The sequence below is a fragment of the Apteryx rowi genome, unplaced genomic scaffold (assembly GCF_003343035.1).
Source record: "Apteryx rowi isolate R43461 unplaced genomic scaffold, aptRow1 scaffold_96, whole genome shotgun sequence".
NCBI lineage: Eukaryota > Metazoa > Chordata > Aves > Apterygiformes > Apterygidae > Apteryx > Apteryx rowi.
This window is the reverse complement of record NW_020451271.1, coordinates 1241211-1259539: the sequence shown is the minus strand read 5'-3', so window position 1 is coordinate 1259539 and position 18329 is coordinate 1241211. Positions and strand designations below refer to the sequence as shown.

General features: G+C 36.7%; 1 protein-coding gene across 6 annotated transcripts in view; it reads right to left on the bottom strand.

Moving 5' to 3' along the window:
* The window catches only part of CHD7 (chromodomain helicase DNA binding protein 7), a 132949-nt gene that overhangs the window by 48072 nt on the left and 66548 nt on the right, over positions 1–18329 (bottom strand). For all 6 annotated transcript variants that reach the window (XM_026054698.1, XM_026054703.1, XM_026054702.1 and 3 more), the window contains 2 exons: positions 11097–11518; positions 2548–2686 (listed from right to left, as the gene is read on the bottom strand). In XM_026054698.1, coding sequence (XP_025910483.1) covers positions 2548–2686; positions 11097–11518 — 561 coding nt within the window. The remainder of the gene's footprint in view (positions 1–2547; positions 2687–11096; positions 11519–18329) is intronic.

The following is an 18329-nucleotide window of genomic DNA, read 5'->3' as shown; positions in this document are numbered from 1 at the left end:
GATTCTGTGATCAGGTCATACAGTCTGAAAAGCTAATAATGCATTTTGTTGAAGGAAACTGTCAGCTCAGCATTACATATCTCAATGGACTCACATACGTATTAAAAAAGATTTGGAATTTTCAATTACTTAAGAAAAAAATCCAATTTATGAATTGATATTAGTTATTTTTGCATCTTTCTCAGCTTAATATGCACCTGTTCAGCTACATGCAAATATGTATGTAGCTTGTTCAACAAATCTATGTATCCAGGTCTCTGAATGTACATAGATGGAAGTTAAATATATACTTTTAGATAGTTAAGGATGCTTTTTTAACTGCATAATATCTGAAACATTTCACAAAATTAGAAATTCTTTCTTTAAATTAAATTGAAATTCTTGAGCAAAGCTGGAATTCACATGATCCCTTTAAACAACGATGATGTGGCTCTGTCTTTAAACTAGTAAATTACGGGGGTTAATGTTAGACTATAACATGACAGCAATATTTTTATACTTGAAAATAGATGCCACTTGGCAAATTCACACCCTCTTTCCATAATCACTGATGGGAAAATACGAATTTTCTTTTGGCTCTATAGGTAAGTCTTACCAATATTTTTGGTGCCAAAAGTCTCTTCATCCATTTCCCTAATAGAAAGGGCACCTAGAATATAAGCGTAATCCTCTTTCTGATATTTATTGACTTGGTTAGCTTCCTGTTTCCCCTAGCGTTCACATAAGGYTTTGCAATTTTTATGTGTTACCAGAAACCGTGCATGCATTTGTTTGTATCAGTTTATCTTTTATTCATCAACTGATCTAAAGGTAGAAAGGTGAATAATAATAGGTACGGCAACAGAATATACAAAAATTGTACGATAAAATAACACACAAAAGTAAATATTCATCCCACTCTCTAAAGATCACACTTAAATACTGAGCTCTTTAAAAAGCTCATGCAGTGGTGCACAAAAAAAATACAACAGTGTTTTAGAGAACTGCATAATATAAATTTGAGTTGGGAAATCTATAACACATTCCTGCAGGAATATTAATTTTAGGTATCTTAATGTATCGGCTGCAGCCCCTCTGTAAGCTGCCATAGAGTAGTGTGGGCACAGTATAACATGCACAATGTGAGGAAAAAATATTAAAAAAATGAAAAATAAATAATAATACTTTATTACTTTTAATTATGTGATGCAAAGACCCTAACACTCATATTTACATAAAGAAAAAATATATTTCAGATGTAAAATTTATCACCCAAATGCGTTTCAGAGAGGAGTTCTTGTCCCACTAAACTGAAAACAAACGTGCATATATGTTGAATTGTAGACAGTATATAATAATCTGGAAAAAAAATAAAAACAAACAAACAAAAAACCCATCAACCCCAGAAGTTTCTTCTGCATCTTTGTCAGTACCGTTAATCAAGCTAAGAAAGACTTGAGGCACAGGACAGAAAACTCATTCTTTAGACTTCTTAATGTTTGCAYGTATATCTCCACTCTAATTCAGACTTTATAATGCCATGATGACTCTCATGAATCAATGCTCTTTTCTGTTGTTGTTTTTAACCAGAATACAGTATATTGTTCCACATTTTATTATATTCTACAACCCTTCCGAAAAATGGTAAAGAGAGAAGGTATAAACTGCATTTGTGTTACAACACTGCTACTTGACAACTTTTTCACCATGCTACTTTGAGCCTTCAAGTGATCATTGGTCTTGACATCACTATTAACTAGAAGCAATGTGCACAAACTGATATGTGATGGCCAAATGCAATGGATTTCAGAAATACCAGCATGACTATTTAGGAGATTCATACTTTCTCCATTACAATTTGCCTCTTTTTCCCTTTATGAGAATTATCAACCTTTTTGAAACTCTGATTTTTAATGCCCACTCTGAACACTGCCAGCAGAAGCAAGCCATGAGCTGACCTCCTCTTCACATGGCTAGTGACAGAACACACAGAAGTTTTCTGATTTGCTTTTTCTATTTCAAGATTTTATTTACATGAAAACGTTTGGACAGAAATCGACAGATGTTCAGTGTTGAAGAGAAATTATCACTGTTAGCTGATGACTGGCAGTCCTGCAAAACAGCCCCTCATTCACAAAAATGATGTAGCACAACCCACATACACACAAGTTCTCTGCATACTACTTTGTCATGTTTTAATCTTGATTTCAGAAGATCGCAAAGCCAATACAACAGAAAAAGCAAGGCTCATAAAAAAAGACCTCACAATGGCATATTAAATCTACCGACCAGAAAATTCATCTTCATAATTCCAGAGTGATGGAGGAAAACGTGCAAAAAAAAGTAGCACTTTGCACGTATCTACAGGTAACAAGACTGTAAAGCAAAATCATGATGAGGAGTGCTTATTCTAAGTAAAATATTCACTATGGTGATCTTCAGTTCTCACCTTTTTGATATATCATTCTAATCAATAAAGAAACTACCTGCAAATAACAAAGACTGTCCGACCTCCAATTTTACCTACCTAAACTGGGAAGGGCTACAGAGAACAYGGAAGAAAATTACCTGAACTCCTGGATCATCGTCATCTTCAGGAGGAGGTGATGGTGGTGGAGTTTTTTCCAGATCTGAATTTTCAGAACCTTCTTTTCCCTTGTTAACCTTTTTCTTCGCAGCACTAGTTTCTGAGTCTGGTTTCTTGTTACTAAAACAGAGGTATTTTTAATCAAACTTCATATAAAAATGTAAGTAAGAAGCACTTAACAAAGCAGTTAAACTGTTTATTTTTAGTGACTTCATTATTTTCAACTGCTTTGTCTTATTTAAGGATTTAAACATAATTGTAAAATCAATGATGCACGGGCCATTGCTATACGTTTCCCATTCCTTAATAATAGACATGTCACTTCTCTCCTTCAAGGAGAGAGCTTAGACAGTGACTAACATATTTGACAAGAAGCTAAAAATGAGACCAGAAGAGTTGCTGTCTTCCAATCGTGCACTTTTGAAAACGTCACTTGAACAGTCTGATGCATGTGAAATGAAACAGGATTGCACGTGTACTTTTCTTGATATTAACTGTGTGGACTAGTTGAGCAGGATCAGAGGAAATTTTACCAAAACAGTGGACCAAAAGAGAAAATTCTCCATTTTATTCCATGTTCCCTGTTATTTCCAAAAAGGGGGCTAGGAAAGGTGTCTTTGCATCACATCTCAGGGCATGCATATACACTTAATGAGTAGTTTGTAGTGAGGGGCAGTTTATACAGACAGGAGTTGATAAACTTGACCAGATTAGGCTTGCTGTTGTCAGCTGCAGCTACCTGGCTTATTTACCTAACCTTTATGCTTTTCACAAATTTTCTACTGTTTTTTTTCTTTGATAAGAAACCAAAAACTAGCATCCCAGTGTCCACGTGAAATTACAAAGTCATAGCTACCAATGGAAGAAAAAGGTTTCAGGGTTGTCCCCCCAGCCTTGGGAAAATAATCACCTTTACGGTGTTGGGACTACACCTTCTCTTTAGCTACATTTAAAACCCCATCTATGCATATAGAGTATTATTATTATAAAAAAAAAAAAGCAGCTAAGGATACACATATCAAAATCCAGCTTTAAATACGTGGTCACCAGATTAAGCACTGAGATCTTCAGCGTCACGCAGATGAAGTTTTTAAATGATAAACGAAGAAGAACTGATGATAAAAGTTAATAGTTTTAAACACATTTAGTCTTTGAGACTCATATGGGGTTCTGCCAGCTTCCCCCCCCCCCCCCTTCTGTGGTCAACCACTTCAGGCCTGTTACTGACTTGACAGACTGCTTTTAAAAAGTTGCCGAAATGCTTAAAAGAAACCTGCTCATGTAGAATTATACACTGATATTTGACAAATGAGAAGTATAGATTGTGAAACATTATTTCAGTCACTTTTAAGTAGCTTCTATTCCCCTAATATCTTAATATCATAGCAGGGGGGTTGTCTGGGGTTTGTTTTTCCTTTGTAAATCCCAGCCTTGTAGCTTCTCAAACAAACATATCAGCTTTATGCTTACTCATTTTATTATTTATCAAATGAATGCATATTTCAGAGCTATAATTTAAAATTTCTGAATACAGTTATATAACGCTTTGGTACTAGATCAATTCAATTCCTGTATTATTTTCTTTTGCAGAGGGCATTCAAACCAATATGGAATTTTTTAAAAAAAGCAAAACCAAACAAAAAATAATTTACACATGCAAATACCGGGAGTTTGAAAAATAAATTATTATTGCAAAATCATAGGGCAAAATATAGCTTTCCTCTCCAAAAAAAGAAAAAAACTCAAACTGTGACAATTTTCCAAAAAAAAAAAAAAAAAAGTTTGATACCAAAAAAAAAAAAAAAAACTCAAACTGTGACAATTTTCCAAAAAAAAAAAAAAAAAAGTTTGATACCACTGAAAGAGCGACGACATAAGACAAATCATTAAAAAAAAAAAACCATACAACAGTTCCCCTTCCAACCGCCCTAGTGTGTATGCTACACATGGACAGAAGTCTCCCCTACTATGAGGCTCCATTTCCAGCATTTATTTCCGCTCTAACTGCCACAAATTATACAATACTCCAGCTGAACGCTGGGCCCCTTCCCTTTCATCTGCACGCCAAGAGCAATCAGATTACCCTGGTAACCAGCGGCCACGTGACCAGCACCTGCTCTTTTGGCTGGATGCCACTGACTAAAGCCATCTGCTTCTCTCAATCAGCTTTCAAACATTCCCAACACCTGCGCTGCGGCGTTTTGTGGTTTCTTTTATCAAATCAGTGCAAAACTGCTTCCAAAACTTTACATATTTCTCAAATTTGTTTAAATCAAAGGTAAGCCTGTCAGGGAGTTGAACCGCTGCCAGGTAAAGTAAGTTGACAGGCTAGTGCTTTTCACTGGTGACCTCTATAAATCAGAGCAAAGCGTACAATTAAGTTTAGTAGTAGTTACCGTGCCCTGGGTGCACTATCACATATGAATAACAGGCTTAAAGTCTTGAAGAATAGCGTAGCCAAGGTTTGATAAAATATCAATTTGCTGAAAGGCAGGAAAGCACTAATGATTGTCTGTCTGCCCTAAGACCGCTCGGCGGCCTGACCACAATTGTTTGACTCATACAGCATCCCCGAGTGCTTATCACACAGGAAGATCCAGACAAAGAGCTTGCAAGCAAGTGAAGTACTTGTAGCAGATCCACCTAAACAAAGATTTCTTTCTAAACTCTATTAGACCCTTCCCTACTTGTAGCAGCAGAGAGTTTGAGCTAAACATCTTCATAAGAGTATTTCATGACATATATATATATATATACACACACACACACAAGTTGTGCTTCAGCATACTGAATCATTCTCAGCAAGAGACACGCACTAAGTAATTTGGACACAATTTTGAATCTTTCACTTGCACTATCAGTTAAAAACAGATACATAAAAAGCACAACTCACTTGGGGAGAACAGAGCCTGTAAGAAGCTACACTGAGAATTTTAAGTTCTGAATTCAGCCTAAGAATTGCTGTTTTTCTTTTTCCAACAAGGGAAAAAAAAAAGGTAAAGGGAAAAAAAACAAAAACCAAAACCCACAGAACAAAAGCACTGTCTCTTTAAGCAGCGCGAGGCTTTGCTTCCTGGTTTGCAACACTGCAAGTAGCTTTACCTGGCAGGTGAGAACATCAGCTTCCTGGAATTGTCAACAACTCTCCTGCGCTCCAGCTTCCCACAAAGCAAGTGCCATTTGTTCATAACAATTAAACATATCTACTTTTGACCTAGCCTATTCCACTTTCCAGCAGAGCATGCTCAAATCATTCAGGTATGGTGTTAGACTGGACTAAAATTAGCTTTCCATATATAAATACAGGTAGGTAAAGATCTGTTCTTAGACAATTCAGAATTACTGTTAGGGTCTATGTGTCAATACTTAACTTTGGCTATATGCCTGATAGTACTTTTCAAATTTGGAAACAAGAAATGAGAACTGTAACATACACCTTTAGACAACTATCTTGAACATTTGTTTTTACACACATGTGAACACACAACTCAAAGTGCCGAGAGTCTCCAGTCCAAACAAAAACCATAAATCTGGCAGAAATTAAAGAAAAATTTGCACATCCACACACAAATCACTAAAATATTTTTATAATTGACAGTTAAAATGAGACCTTTCATTCAAGTAATATAAACACAGGCATTTCAGATTAGATGCCTTGCAAGCTAGCTGCCCAGTACCGCTTTCTGGTTTCCTCCTCTCCCAGAGGACTGTACAGAGACTGCCCCAAAGGGGATCACTAGGAACACAACCTGCAGAAGGTCAGAGGAGAGAACAAGATGAAGGAAAATGAGGGCTTAAAAGGAAAACAGTAAGAAGGATAACAGGGAAGCAGAGAAGAAAGAAGATTTTAGACCAATTTTTGACAAATAGCGTTTTGTGTCACTTTGTCAAGCAACTACCTACAGAGCCAGGTCAAGCACCGGAAACTTAGAGGGCCAAACCATCCGAATCAAAAAATATCCAAAAAGCATGGCATGCTTAGCAGGATTAAGAGGGGGAGTAATTAGCCCTTATATTTACACTGTACAACTATTTCATTAGATCTGGATAACTGACAGATCTGTTTATTAGTGTAATTTATGAYGGGTATCAGGATTTGGAAGATGTTTTTTCTTTAGTCTAATCATTCAAAGTTAGTCAGTCACACTACTAAGATCTCTATTTTTCCATTTGTGGGGCATTTACCATGAAAAATTTCTAAACAGAACCCTGCTTGGAAAAATTGCTACACATTCATTGTGGAGCAACAAAACCATAAACCAGTAATGAAGAATCCCACCCTCTCAAAATGTTAGAGCTGACAGACTTTCTTTGCGGCCTAAGCTGAGGCAAACAATTTTTTTAAGGCTTCTAGAGTAACTGAAAGCTTTTAGGGCAAAGAAGTAAGAAAAACAACAATAGGATGACCAGGTTTATTTCGGCCTGAAAACTCTGTCAAATGACTGAAAAGGAAGCTTTGCTAACAGCGAAGCCTGCGAGGCCCCGCTGCAATAAAGGCGAAGGTAAACCTTTCATAGTTGGGCAAGTTCAAAAGGGACGTTGGGACAGGTGTGAACAGGAACAGCCTCAATGTGCTCGTGCAGGGAAATCTCGCACYATTTCCTGTTCGCTCCCACAGGCACCCCCTTCCTGCCTTTCTCAGGATGAGCTGAGCTTCAGACTGAAAACTACCACTACCACCTAGGGACCTCTTTTCCTGTCCTCCAGCTCCCTAAGGTGCTGCATCCTGCTGCCCTCACCACTCCCCCCACGCAGCAGCCTTTTCCCACTTCCTCAGCCAGAAGCCACCCCCTTTCCTATACAACAAACAGCTAATTTGCGCGCCAAAAAGTCAGTCTCCACCCCCTCCACAAGAAGCAATTGCACTCCCTTTGCCAGCAGCAACCCACTCGCCCTACTCTGCTTCCACGCTGCTGCTGTGCATTTGGGAAGGGCAGGGGGTTCTGCTGCTGCGGGGTGGAAGGGCAAGGGGAGGAGAAGCAGCAGGTAGGAAGAGCCCTGCAAAGCACAGCATCCTCCTGGGAGATGGGCAAGGGGGCCAACAATTGCTCCTAAAAAGAGCTGCTATGTGGCCCTTGCAAGTAGTTACCACTTCACACACCTGAACTACTCTCTAGGTTTCATAGGAAGCAGAGAGGGAGCGAGGGATCAGCTGGGTAGCAGCATGATCTCAAACAGGTGGTCTGCATCTCCTCCAGGGAAAGGCACAGGAGGAGCAGACATCTGAGCCATGACTTTGCAATTTAGTAGGACTATTTGCCCCTTATCCTCCACCTACTTTGGGAAAAAAATGCTGACTTTGCACATGCCCCAGGCTGGCTTGATAACATTAAGAGCCCAGCTTAATGAAAACCTTTCATTTGTGATCTTAAGTTTATCTGTGTTTTCTTTTTGAACCTGACTAATTTGTTCCACAATACATTTCTTTTGCAAATTTTTTCCTCCAGCCACTACTGTAGATGCCTTTCTGTGCTGGCAGGATCAAGCTAATTTCAATTACAACTTTTCAAATTCCAAAGTCATCAAGCATACAGCACAATATAGAACAGCCTATTTTGATGTTTTCTTTTTATGATGCTACAGGACTCGTAGTTCAAACAAGCACTAAATTAATCAGCTTCTTTCATTCTCCAATCTATCTGTTATCCATCACATGAAGGTGTGTTTCAGTGAGGCAGGCTGCTCATTTTGTTACAACTTACTGTAAAGGTAGAAGGGATGCGATTATATTTTTATCTAATTTTGACACAAGACACAGGCTGTATTAAAATATACACAGATTCAAAATGTGGTACTGAAGTGCCTAATCCATTTTGTAATTTAATAGTTCATAATTTAATCCTGACATTTCAGTTTAAATTTTTTACTATTTGGGACTTGTGCTCTGTCCAAAAAACTGTTGCTCTTTACATTTTAAATGTCTGACTTTATGTACCTGATTTTTACATGAGTGCAAAACTCTTCTCCTGTTAAAACCAACTAGATTATTCAGGAATGAAGACTGCTAGTTTTCACAGCATTTAGAAATCCAAAATTGCACTACTCTTTTTCCAGTGCTTAGAAGCAAAGTACTGAGCAATGTAAGCACCAGTAGTAAACACATGCCAGACATCTTATTAATGTTATCAAAATGTTTTCCATCTACATAATCATACCATAATTTATATTCAGTTGCATGAATCTTACTCATCTCAGTTACTGTAATATTTCCTTTCTAGAGTTAGCATTGCTGAAATATTGTGGCTTAACTGATTGTTTGGGCTGTTGATTCATTTAAAAACTTGATTCATTAAAAATTTGATCTATGTCACTGGACAGATTTCCCAATCTGTGGTACTGCCACAGCAAGCAAATTTTTTCCCCCACCGATTTAAAATTCTAGAGCAACATAAGAATAGCATCCCACAGTCAGAAAGTTCACTGAAGTTTGATACTCAATCTGATCAGACCACAAAATGGAACAACCTTGTTCTCAAAACAGCGTTCAGCAACAGAAAGACAAGTCCATTACAGGGAAAGCAGACTTTCTCAACAACCCTAAGTATAAGGAACAGCAAATACTCTTAATGCTGCATGTTTCTCTCACAGTTAAAACAAGAGGGCTTAGTAACTACAAGAATGCTGTAGTCATCCAGTTGCAAGAGTTATGGCATGGGAAAGAAGATAGAGAATAAAACTTCCCTACACATAACATCTAAGAAAGCAGTGATTTGTTCCTTCAGAGGAAATACTGCCCCTTCAATCTGCACAGCATGCCCCAAAGACTTAGAGAAGACATGCAAAGAGATATTAGGATTGAGTAGGTGGGACAGACAAGTTCTGAGGTCTGATGTCCGGCACAGCCATAGAAACCCATGCATGATTTTGAACCAGAGTCTTTCCAGCCACATCTTATTAAACAAAGCTTCATTCTAGTAAAGACCCTGCAAAAATGCACTAATTGAGAAGTCCTGCAGTAAAAGCTTTTTTACTTCTTGGTGCAGAAATTGCTGGGAGATGTCCTATAGCATGCATTATGGTTGTTCAGCCTTCAAACCTATGAATATAAGGAAATGGAATAAAAAGCTTATTTTAGCTGATACAGTATTTTGGTTTCAAAAACATGCATGGGAGATGTACAACTTAGAGATTTTCTAAGAAATGACTTATGTGTATAAAACTCATCCTTATACCTGGACAGTCCGGAACATAGTGTGTGTAAATAAATTACAGTTGATTCAGCTTATCATATTGCAAAAGTTATTTACTGAAAAGCTAATTCAGGTGGATCAGAACAACATTTAATTTTACAAGCCGATGTTTATAAATTCTGCAGGAAACACCATCTCTGCTTTCTAGTTAAAAAACATCTTTTTCTTGCCAAAGGAACAACTAGTATCTACTGTGCCTTATTTAGTGATATAACTGCAGCAAGACTAACCAACAGTCAGCCTTGCAGAATATATGCAAAGCTCATTCATTAACTACAATTTTTAAACCCTAATAAAAATGGATTTTGCAAACTGATTCAGATTAACCAAGTCTGGCTGTGCTTCCATCTGGAAGTTATATTTTATAACACTAGCCACATCTTGAAAAACAGATTCAGATGTTTGGAACAAATTCAGAACAGTTGTAAGAAATTCTAGGTACAAATGAAAAAAATTGAGCTTTAATGTCTTTTTCCTTTCAGTTTTCTTTCAAGTAAGCATTTGTAATCATGGTGTTTGGGGAGTTGAGGGATAACGAAAGAATCTGTGTGATTATCTATGACATATTTACTCATGTATAATGGCAGTTTGTCCTCTCTCATACTACTCTGTAGTATTTTAAGTCTATCCTGATAAAGGGACATGATGCCAATTGAAAACAGCTAAGAAACAGGGCTGAAGCATCTGGTCTGTCCAGGAAGATTTTGTACTAGAAAAATTGTTTTTACATGAAACAGTAAAATGAGTATAATCCCTACAATGAGAATACATCAACATCCATATAAAAATGCCTTTTTAAAAAGCAAAGTTTATAGCCCATAGGTTATGTCAGTATAAAAGTGTCTGGAAGGGTAGTACAACTTGTAACAATGTTAAGTAGCTCATTTCTTTATTTAGACAAAAACTTCATCAAATCTTTCTTCTCTAAACGCTCCCTCTCTGGATTTCAGTCAAACCAAAAAATTACTGTTGAAGCAATTTAATTTCTTAATACACAAACCACAAACAATGGCAGATCAACATCAGAAGAAAATGAGTTAGTTTTGAAATCTAACAGATCCAGGAATATTTATGCCTTGAAAAGATAAATCAGCCTTGTTGACTATGACAAATATGTCCGCCTTTCCAGCTTATTTCAGGATAATTATGAAGCCATAAACAGGAAATCCAAACAACAGAAACACGCCTGAGTATTCCTCAAAAATATGGTGTTGTAGATGATAGATGCCCAATGACAAAGCAAGATTTCATCCCCACCCACTCTGCTTAGCACAGATATTCTAGAAATCCCACAAATACACTATTTTTCTCTGAACACACGTATTAGCTTTCTGACCTACCTGGTCTTTTTGCTGGTCTTCGGTTTTGGTGTGGCATTTTTTGCTTTCTTTTCCTTTGGCTCTTTAGGGGTCTTAGGGACTTTGGGGGTCTTGGGTTCCTTCTTTTCCTTGGGTTCTTTAGGATCCTTCGGTTCTTTTTTTGTCTTGGGCTTTTTCTTTTTCTTCTTCTCTTCTTGAGAGATATCCACCGAGTTCCTGGTTAGATTCTGGTTGTCAAGATCCCCAGGAAAGTCTTCCTTACCAAAACCTTTACTGGGACCTTCTGCAGCAATGTGATTGTTTTTCTTTTTCTTTTTCTTTTGCTGTGGCTGCGGCTCAGTTGATGGCAGATAATCATCACTTTTCACTAGCTGGGTATTCGGTGCACTAACCTGAGTCATATCCGGCACTGGTTTCTCTAAAAAGGGTTCCGACGGAGAATGCTGGGAGACACAAATAGAAATAAAATTGTAGATTTCTAAGTTTGAATTCTAAAATTTTGCATTGAAAAGAAAATAATCTGTGGGGCTCTCTATTGTGGAGCAAGAGGTTACAGAGGGAGAAAATACAAAGCAGAAGATTAAACTAATAGCATATCTGAAATACTGTACAGTAAAAGATTAATAAACACTAGCTTTCTGCAGTTAAAACAGTGACAAAATGAGCAGAAAAAAATTGATATAGCAATGGTAAAATTATTCTATAATAAAGCTTGTATACAAAGTGGAAGTGTAGAAAATATTTAGGCATTTCAACATTTAGATGCAAAAGGAAAGCAATTGTTATTCCAGATATTTCTATATTCAAAATAGTAGTTAGTAGAATAAATAACCTGGAACAAGTGATTCAGCTGCATTGGAATTTTGCCCTCTGGGAAAAAGAAATGGTTAAAAGTTTGGTTCTAGACATACAATAGGAAAATCAAGTATACTCACTGGCTGCTTTTACACAAAATTAATAGAGGCAATTTACACTGGTTCAGGTGTGAGAGCAGGTATTTTGATCAACGCATGAAGGATTAGGCCATTTTAAAAAGTAACATGCTGTTACATTTTATGTCAAAGATTCCCAGCTCCCTACCTATAATTGCAATAGATTTGTACCTACTACAAACTGGACAAAGAACTGTCTTAAGTGTTTGTGAAGTTACGTTTGCATTAAGCATCCTATTTCAAAGTCCATATAGTGTATCAGGCTCACACCAGACTTTTCTAAAGTACAGGAAAAATCTATGTGTAATCACACAAATGCCAAGTGCCTGGACTAAACATATTGGATATAATTGCAGCTCTTCTCCTCTTAATGGCTCCGCTCTACACAAAGATCCATGAGTCTGCAATAAAAGAGTATAGGCGCTATCATGACTTTGCAGTATATCAAAGCTCTAACCCGCTTCTCCTCACTGCCTGCCAGCAGTTATAAACTCAGGGCTAAAGTGCTTTCCACAAAGAAAAGTAATGGTATGACACCTTATCAATGTCCTTCTTACAACTGTATATATGGCCACACCATTTTTCTATCCTTTTTCTATGTTCCTACTTTTCTCTTTCCTAAAAATGAAGTCAGGCCTGATTCTAAAATGGAAAAATTCCCCGTAAGACCTGGTCACGAGTTCTAGCCATTTGAGATGTTTGATCCATTGAATCAGGGAGAAGAAAGTTTTGTAGCAAAACCGATTTTTACTTCCAGGAATAGCAGTGCCTGTGTAACTATTAGTAACGTTATTCAAGTCTCCTGTTCTTTTTTCAAACAGTACTCGGGAGTGGCAAGCATGCGAATGCATGACTGCAAATCCAGCCCTTGTGCATGAAGAAGTGACATGTATGTACAGACATATACTTTAATGACCTGGACCTAAAAAAACAGCGCAGGTAAGTTAAAATTTAGGAAATAAAATTCTTAATATCATTACATGAGAAAGTGAAAGCATATTTATTTGTCCACATATATTAATATCATTGTCTGAATGTTAACAAACTGAACTAGTGAGGTCCTAACTATTTTCTTCATTTCTTCAATGTAGCAAGAAAACCCTTACCCTTAATAAATCCACATGCTTAGAAACTACCCAAGCAGGACAGACAGCAAGCCTACCAAGAAATAAAAACAACACTTTACTGCTGTTTGGGAGGGTGGAACAGTACAAGCTAGACTCTGCAGCTCCTTATGGAAAACTCCAGGACAGAGGGAAAGTTTGAATGGCAGACTGAAGATCTGGGTCTACTTGACTAATCAAAAACTTTGTGCGACTTCTGCATATTCCCTTCTTCCATCTGTTTATTAAGATTCCTGACTGCGCAACAGGGCCGCAGTCTCAGTGGAAACAGCTCCACTGCAAAGCTGATGCACCCATTGCATTAGCACCACATCCTTCAAGACCCACCTCAAACAAACTCACTTCAGGCAATCACAAAGTAGGAATCAACACCTCTTCTGGAAATCCATGGTCACAATAACATTCACACATACATATCTTCATGCTGCAAAGTTCACAAAGACTGGATATCTGCACTGAAAATGTTGATCTCAGGCAGTCAGTGATGCCAAAGAGTTCTGCAGTCTAACTATGCATTACCTAAATATATGTATTTTTAAAATCTTGTAATCGTTTTCAGTTTGGTTGCCTGACTTTAGTTGATTGCCTCCTCAGATTTGTGCTATGACAGAACAAAACTTTTATCTACACATCACACTGTAATGTACTTATACCATATAACATTTTATGTTTAGCGTGGAAAGGACAGAAATATCACACAGATCGCATATAATGCTTCTTATTCATAGCTTTCAGAGCAGTACTTTTAATTTTCGCAAGATATTTTTGCATGGTTAATAGTTTTTGTTGCCTCCCCTGCACCTTTCAGTTTTGCAGTATTTTTAAGAAACGGTGACATACCACAAAAAAAATTATTCCTGAAAAGAAAAAAAAAATCCCCAGTGCAGTCAATACTATTATATTATCTTCCATTTCATACCTCATGCATCCTGAGTTCTTCTGAGATGTCAACTGCAAGTTTTATCAAAGTCTTCATTGAGCTGTCCATAGCAATACTCAGTCCTTTTCTTGAGTTGATACTGTTCACTTACTATGTCTAACATATGAGAAATTTAAGTTTTCCTTTCCATTATTTGTTAAATTTGTATTTAGCAAGTACCTTAGGTTGGGAACTACAGTATTCAATTGCAGTATTAGGAGGGACTTTTACAAACAACTACATATAAGCTTAATTATGAAGTGCAGCTTTTTAGAATAAATCAAAACTGATAGTTTCAATTTTTCATTTTTTTAAATGCAAAACAGCCAATCTAATGAATATTCAAAAACTGCAACAAGTCTAATAATCCCACCTAAATTTAGTTCTATAAAATTTGCAAGGGTGTGTCTACATTAGTTATATGACTGTGTCAAAGAAATCAATATAAACAGATTATTTTATATGCTTGAATATTAGCTTTTTCCTCTAATTAAAAAAAAAAAATCTTGCCTCTTTTCTAAACTTTTTTTTGTTTTTAATAAAGGAATCTTAATAACAACTTTTGAAAAAGAAAAAGTGAATCTGAGTGTAAGGTATACAGCTTTTCGAGTCTGCACATCAGTGCCAGCCCTCTATGATCTGCCATTTGCAGTTTTAATGTAAAGTCTTGACATGAGGTTAAGCAATGAAAACAGAAGCAATCGTTTCCACCTCATATTACCCAGTAACCTTAACAACTATCTTCAGTGCAATTCTGGAAGGTATCAGCCTACCAAAATTCAGATTCTTCACTACCTCCAAAACTTATCCACAAGAGCCATTCTCAACACATTCAAACTATTTAGTCTACGTATTACTTGCAAATATTATTCCTTGAACTGGAATATAAATACTTACTATCTTTTATTGTGAATAAATTGTGAATGATGTGAAGCAAAAATATGGTATTTTAATTTTTATGCTTTGTTATGCACATAACTTGGTATTGTCGTTTCACATCATTCACAATCCCCAAAACATTAAGCTACAAAAAGCCAACTTTGCCCTAATTAGGCTTTATTTAGTTTTCCTATCATTTGAAAATACATTACTTTAGCCACACACTACTCCCTTTGCAGTTTGGTACAGTTTATAATTCACTTCATATATAATCTTGTAAATTGTAGCATTTATTCAAAAAATGGGTGTGATTATTTTTTTCTAGGAAGTCTGTGTCTACACTTTTGCAATATTCTAAAACTGTATATCCCTAACTGACAACCCTACATTGCTCCCTAGTGTGAAGCTGTGTAGAAGCAGCACAAATCTAGTCAGAAGACTAGATCAGAAGCAGCTTGAAAGATGCATTTCTTTAGCCAAAACCAGTTGTCTGCTCTTTAAGAGGAGAGAAGAGGAAGAAGAATAGGCTCTCATTTGTAAATATTAGTTTAAGCCTACTATAGGGAATTATTTCAAATAGTTCTACTTCTTTAAATCTACGACGGATTAACTCTAGTTACAGGGTCACAACTTCTAAATGAAAGAACCCCATTTTCTATTTACAGAATTATAAAAAGATATGTATTACTTTTTTTTTTTTAACCAAAAGATGAAAAATTTATCTGCATACTTCATTCAAATCACTTCTCCTGCTGCTTTTAGTAAGAGGCAAAGCTATAATTTAGTCTGTTGGCACAGAATTTAATCTTCTACAGGAAAGAAACCAGTAAAGATTAAACACAAATAGGTATTAATCCTATTTGATATTACAGCAGAATATTTCTGATATTATTTGAAATAAGGTGAAAAAGGTGCTCAAAAATATTGGTGTTTACTAGACCCACATCTCTAAATCTTTTAGAGAAAAGCTGTTTTTGTAAACATTTAACAAAGAACAGATGGCCTGTTTTAATCATGCGAAAAAACCTGGAGCTCACATTAATACTCCTACTGCAGACTACTGGGTCTAGTCACCTCCCTAACCAACAGCACGGTACAGTCTTCAGTAATGCCATTTAATTTCACAGTGGACATTTTCTCATCAATTCCCACTGCCTGACAGTTAATCAATGCTATTAACATGCAATATCACAATGCAGGACACTCTTAAAGATCACAGGTTATTAGAACAAAATAGAATTTTTCAAGTACTCTGAACATTTAAAATAATTTGCAGCTCAACAGGTTACCCTGGACAGTAATATGTTTCTTCATAATAATTAAAAGCCAACCATATGGGGGGCAGGGGGGAGAAGAGGGGGAAACAGTATCTGAGAAATTTCTTCTGGAGTGCAAAATCTCACTTTTCTGAAATTCAAGTTTATTTTTAAATATGCAAACATATTTTAAGTCACTGAGGTTTGATAAAGTAAGACGATGCATGCACTTCACAGCTGTTTACACATTTAGATCTAACCTCATTCTCTGCAGCCCAAGGAGCAGATAGATGTCTCAAATGAGGCCTGTTATGTAAAACAGCAAGATGGACAGGATGCAGGATTAGGGCAGGGAGGGTTAGAGGAGGGGAAGGAGGTTAAGGAGGAGAATCTCTCCATCACTTGAATGCAGATTGAACCACAATCAACTGTACTTAGGCACTGGGAGTGGACAAGTGTCAGTTCCCTAGCAGAGCAGCAGCTTGAGCCAATATTGAGGTTTAACGACCCTGAAGCAAGAGCAGCAGAGTATGTGACATGACTCAGCTAACTTTGTCAAATTTAAACATCAGCACTAAACTAAAGAGTTCATTTTATTTTTACCAGGACTACTTTGATTTCTATCAGGTGTATTTCTTACTCCCTACTCTCTTCCATTTTTTTGGAAAAGATGTACTGTAACCACATTTAAATTTTCTTGGACTTTGATTTATTAACTAAGTTGTATAACAGTAAAGGAAGCACCCAATCAGTTCCCACTGCCTCCAAAATAAAACCTCTCCAATACAATATCTCTAGAATGGAAATTTTCACTTTAGGTAAATCATTACCGAATATTCTCTTTTGCAGCAATCACAGTTCTGTTAAGTTATCACCTTCTCTTTGAAAAAGTTAAACAGCAACTTGTGCCCAAAGAAAGTTATTTTAAAACACCAGAAAGACTACAGCAACGCATGCAGGGACAGAGCTGTATGTACTGGCGCCGAGAGCACTCTTTCAGAATATGTATCCGGGTGCCAAGGTCCTCGAGGTGCTAAAAGCCATCCTGGGTAGAACTTGCCCCATGAGCCTGCCTTTCAGAAGTCAATGAAAGGATTCATCATCCATCTGTATCATTTAGAACTACTAATTGTGACTATCCCATAAACAAGCCCATTTGGAAAGTTTCCCTGATCACGTCTCTCCTTTTCAAAACCTTCCCATCTATACAATGCATTGCTCCTGCAACTCTCAACTTGTCTTTTCATCACTTTCAACATTAGGCCTGCCTTGCTGCTCCATATATCATGCTTAAGTTTTTTGTAGACCAATGTAAATATTTTTCAGACATTGTCCTGCTGCAAAGTTAACGTATCAGTAAAAATTCCAGAGTAAACAGGATTCAGCACCACCTCAGAAATCTTAACCAAGTACTTGTAGCTACATTCAACAATGGTACAGCTGTACAATTTTTTCTGTGATATCTAAAGTCCAGAAATATCCTCAAGGATACTCTCACACCCATAATTCTTTCCAACACTTGTTTTACCAATGAATTTCTCCTCCTTTTTCATGAGTGATCCCTTTCCTTTGCTCTACTGTCTTTAATTCTGGTTTTAACTGTGAGGTCTTCAAGGACAGTACTATTTGTTGTATGAAAATACTTAGTAGACCATAGAATATTTTGGGCAATATGATGCTTTTTGGAAGTACTGGTATCTCACTACTGCAGAAATCCCTCTATAATACTTGTAATTCCAAAGTGACAAGTTGTATTTATAAACCTGCAAGTGTCAATGATCTTTTCCACAATAAAGGAAAAGACATCACACAAGATGAGAAGGAAAGAAATGGCGTCTACTTTATAAATAGGCTCAACAGGAATCTTGTAATTTACCAGATCTGTTGCCATACTTCCATATTTCTACAAAATACAGATAAAAACGTATGGAAAACAAGTTCTGTCAACACCTTCTTAGCAAGAAGTAATTTGAGAAGTAAAAATCACTTTGCACCAAACGTTCATGCTTTAGTGAAGTGCTACTGCAATATCATTTTCTCTCTTAAGTGAGCTTTCCTGCTCTGTTATTATTAACAGAGACTATTTTTAAAAAACAAGTGCGACCAGAAAAAGTTAATATTTTTTGACTTAAAGTTTTCAGGAA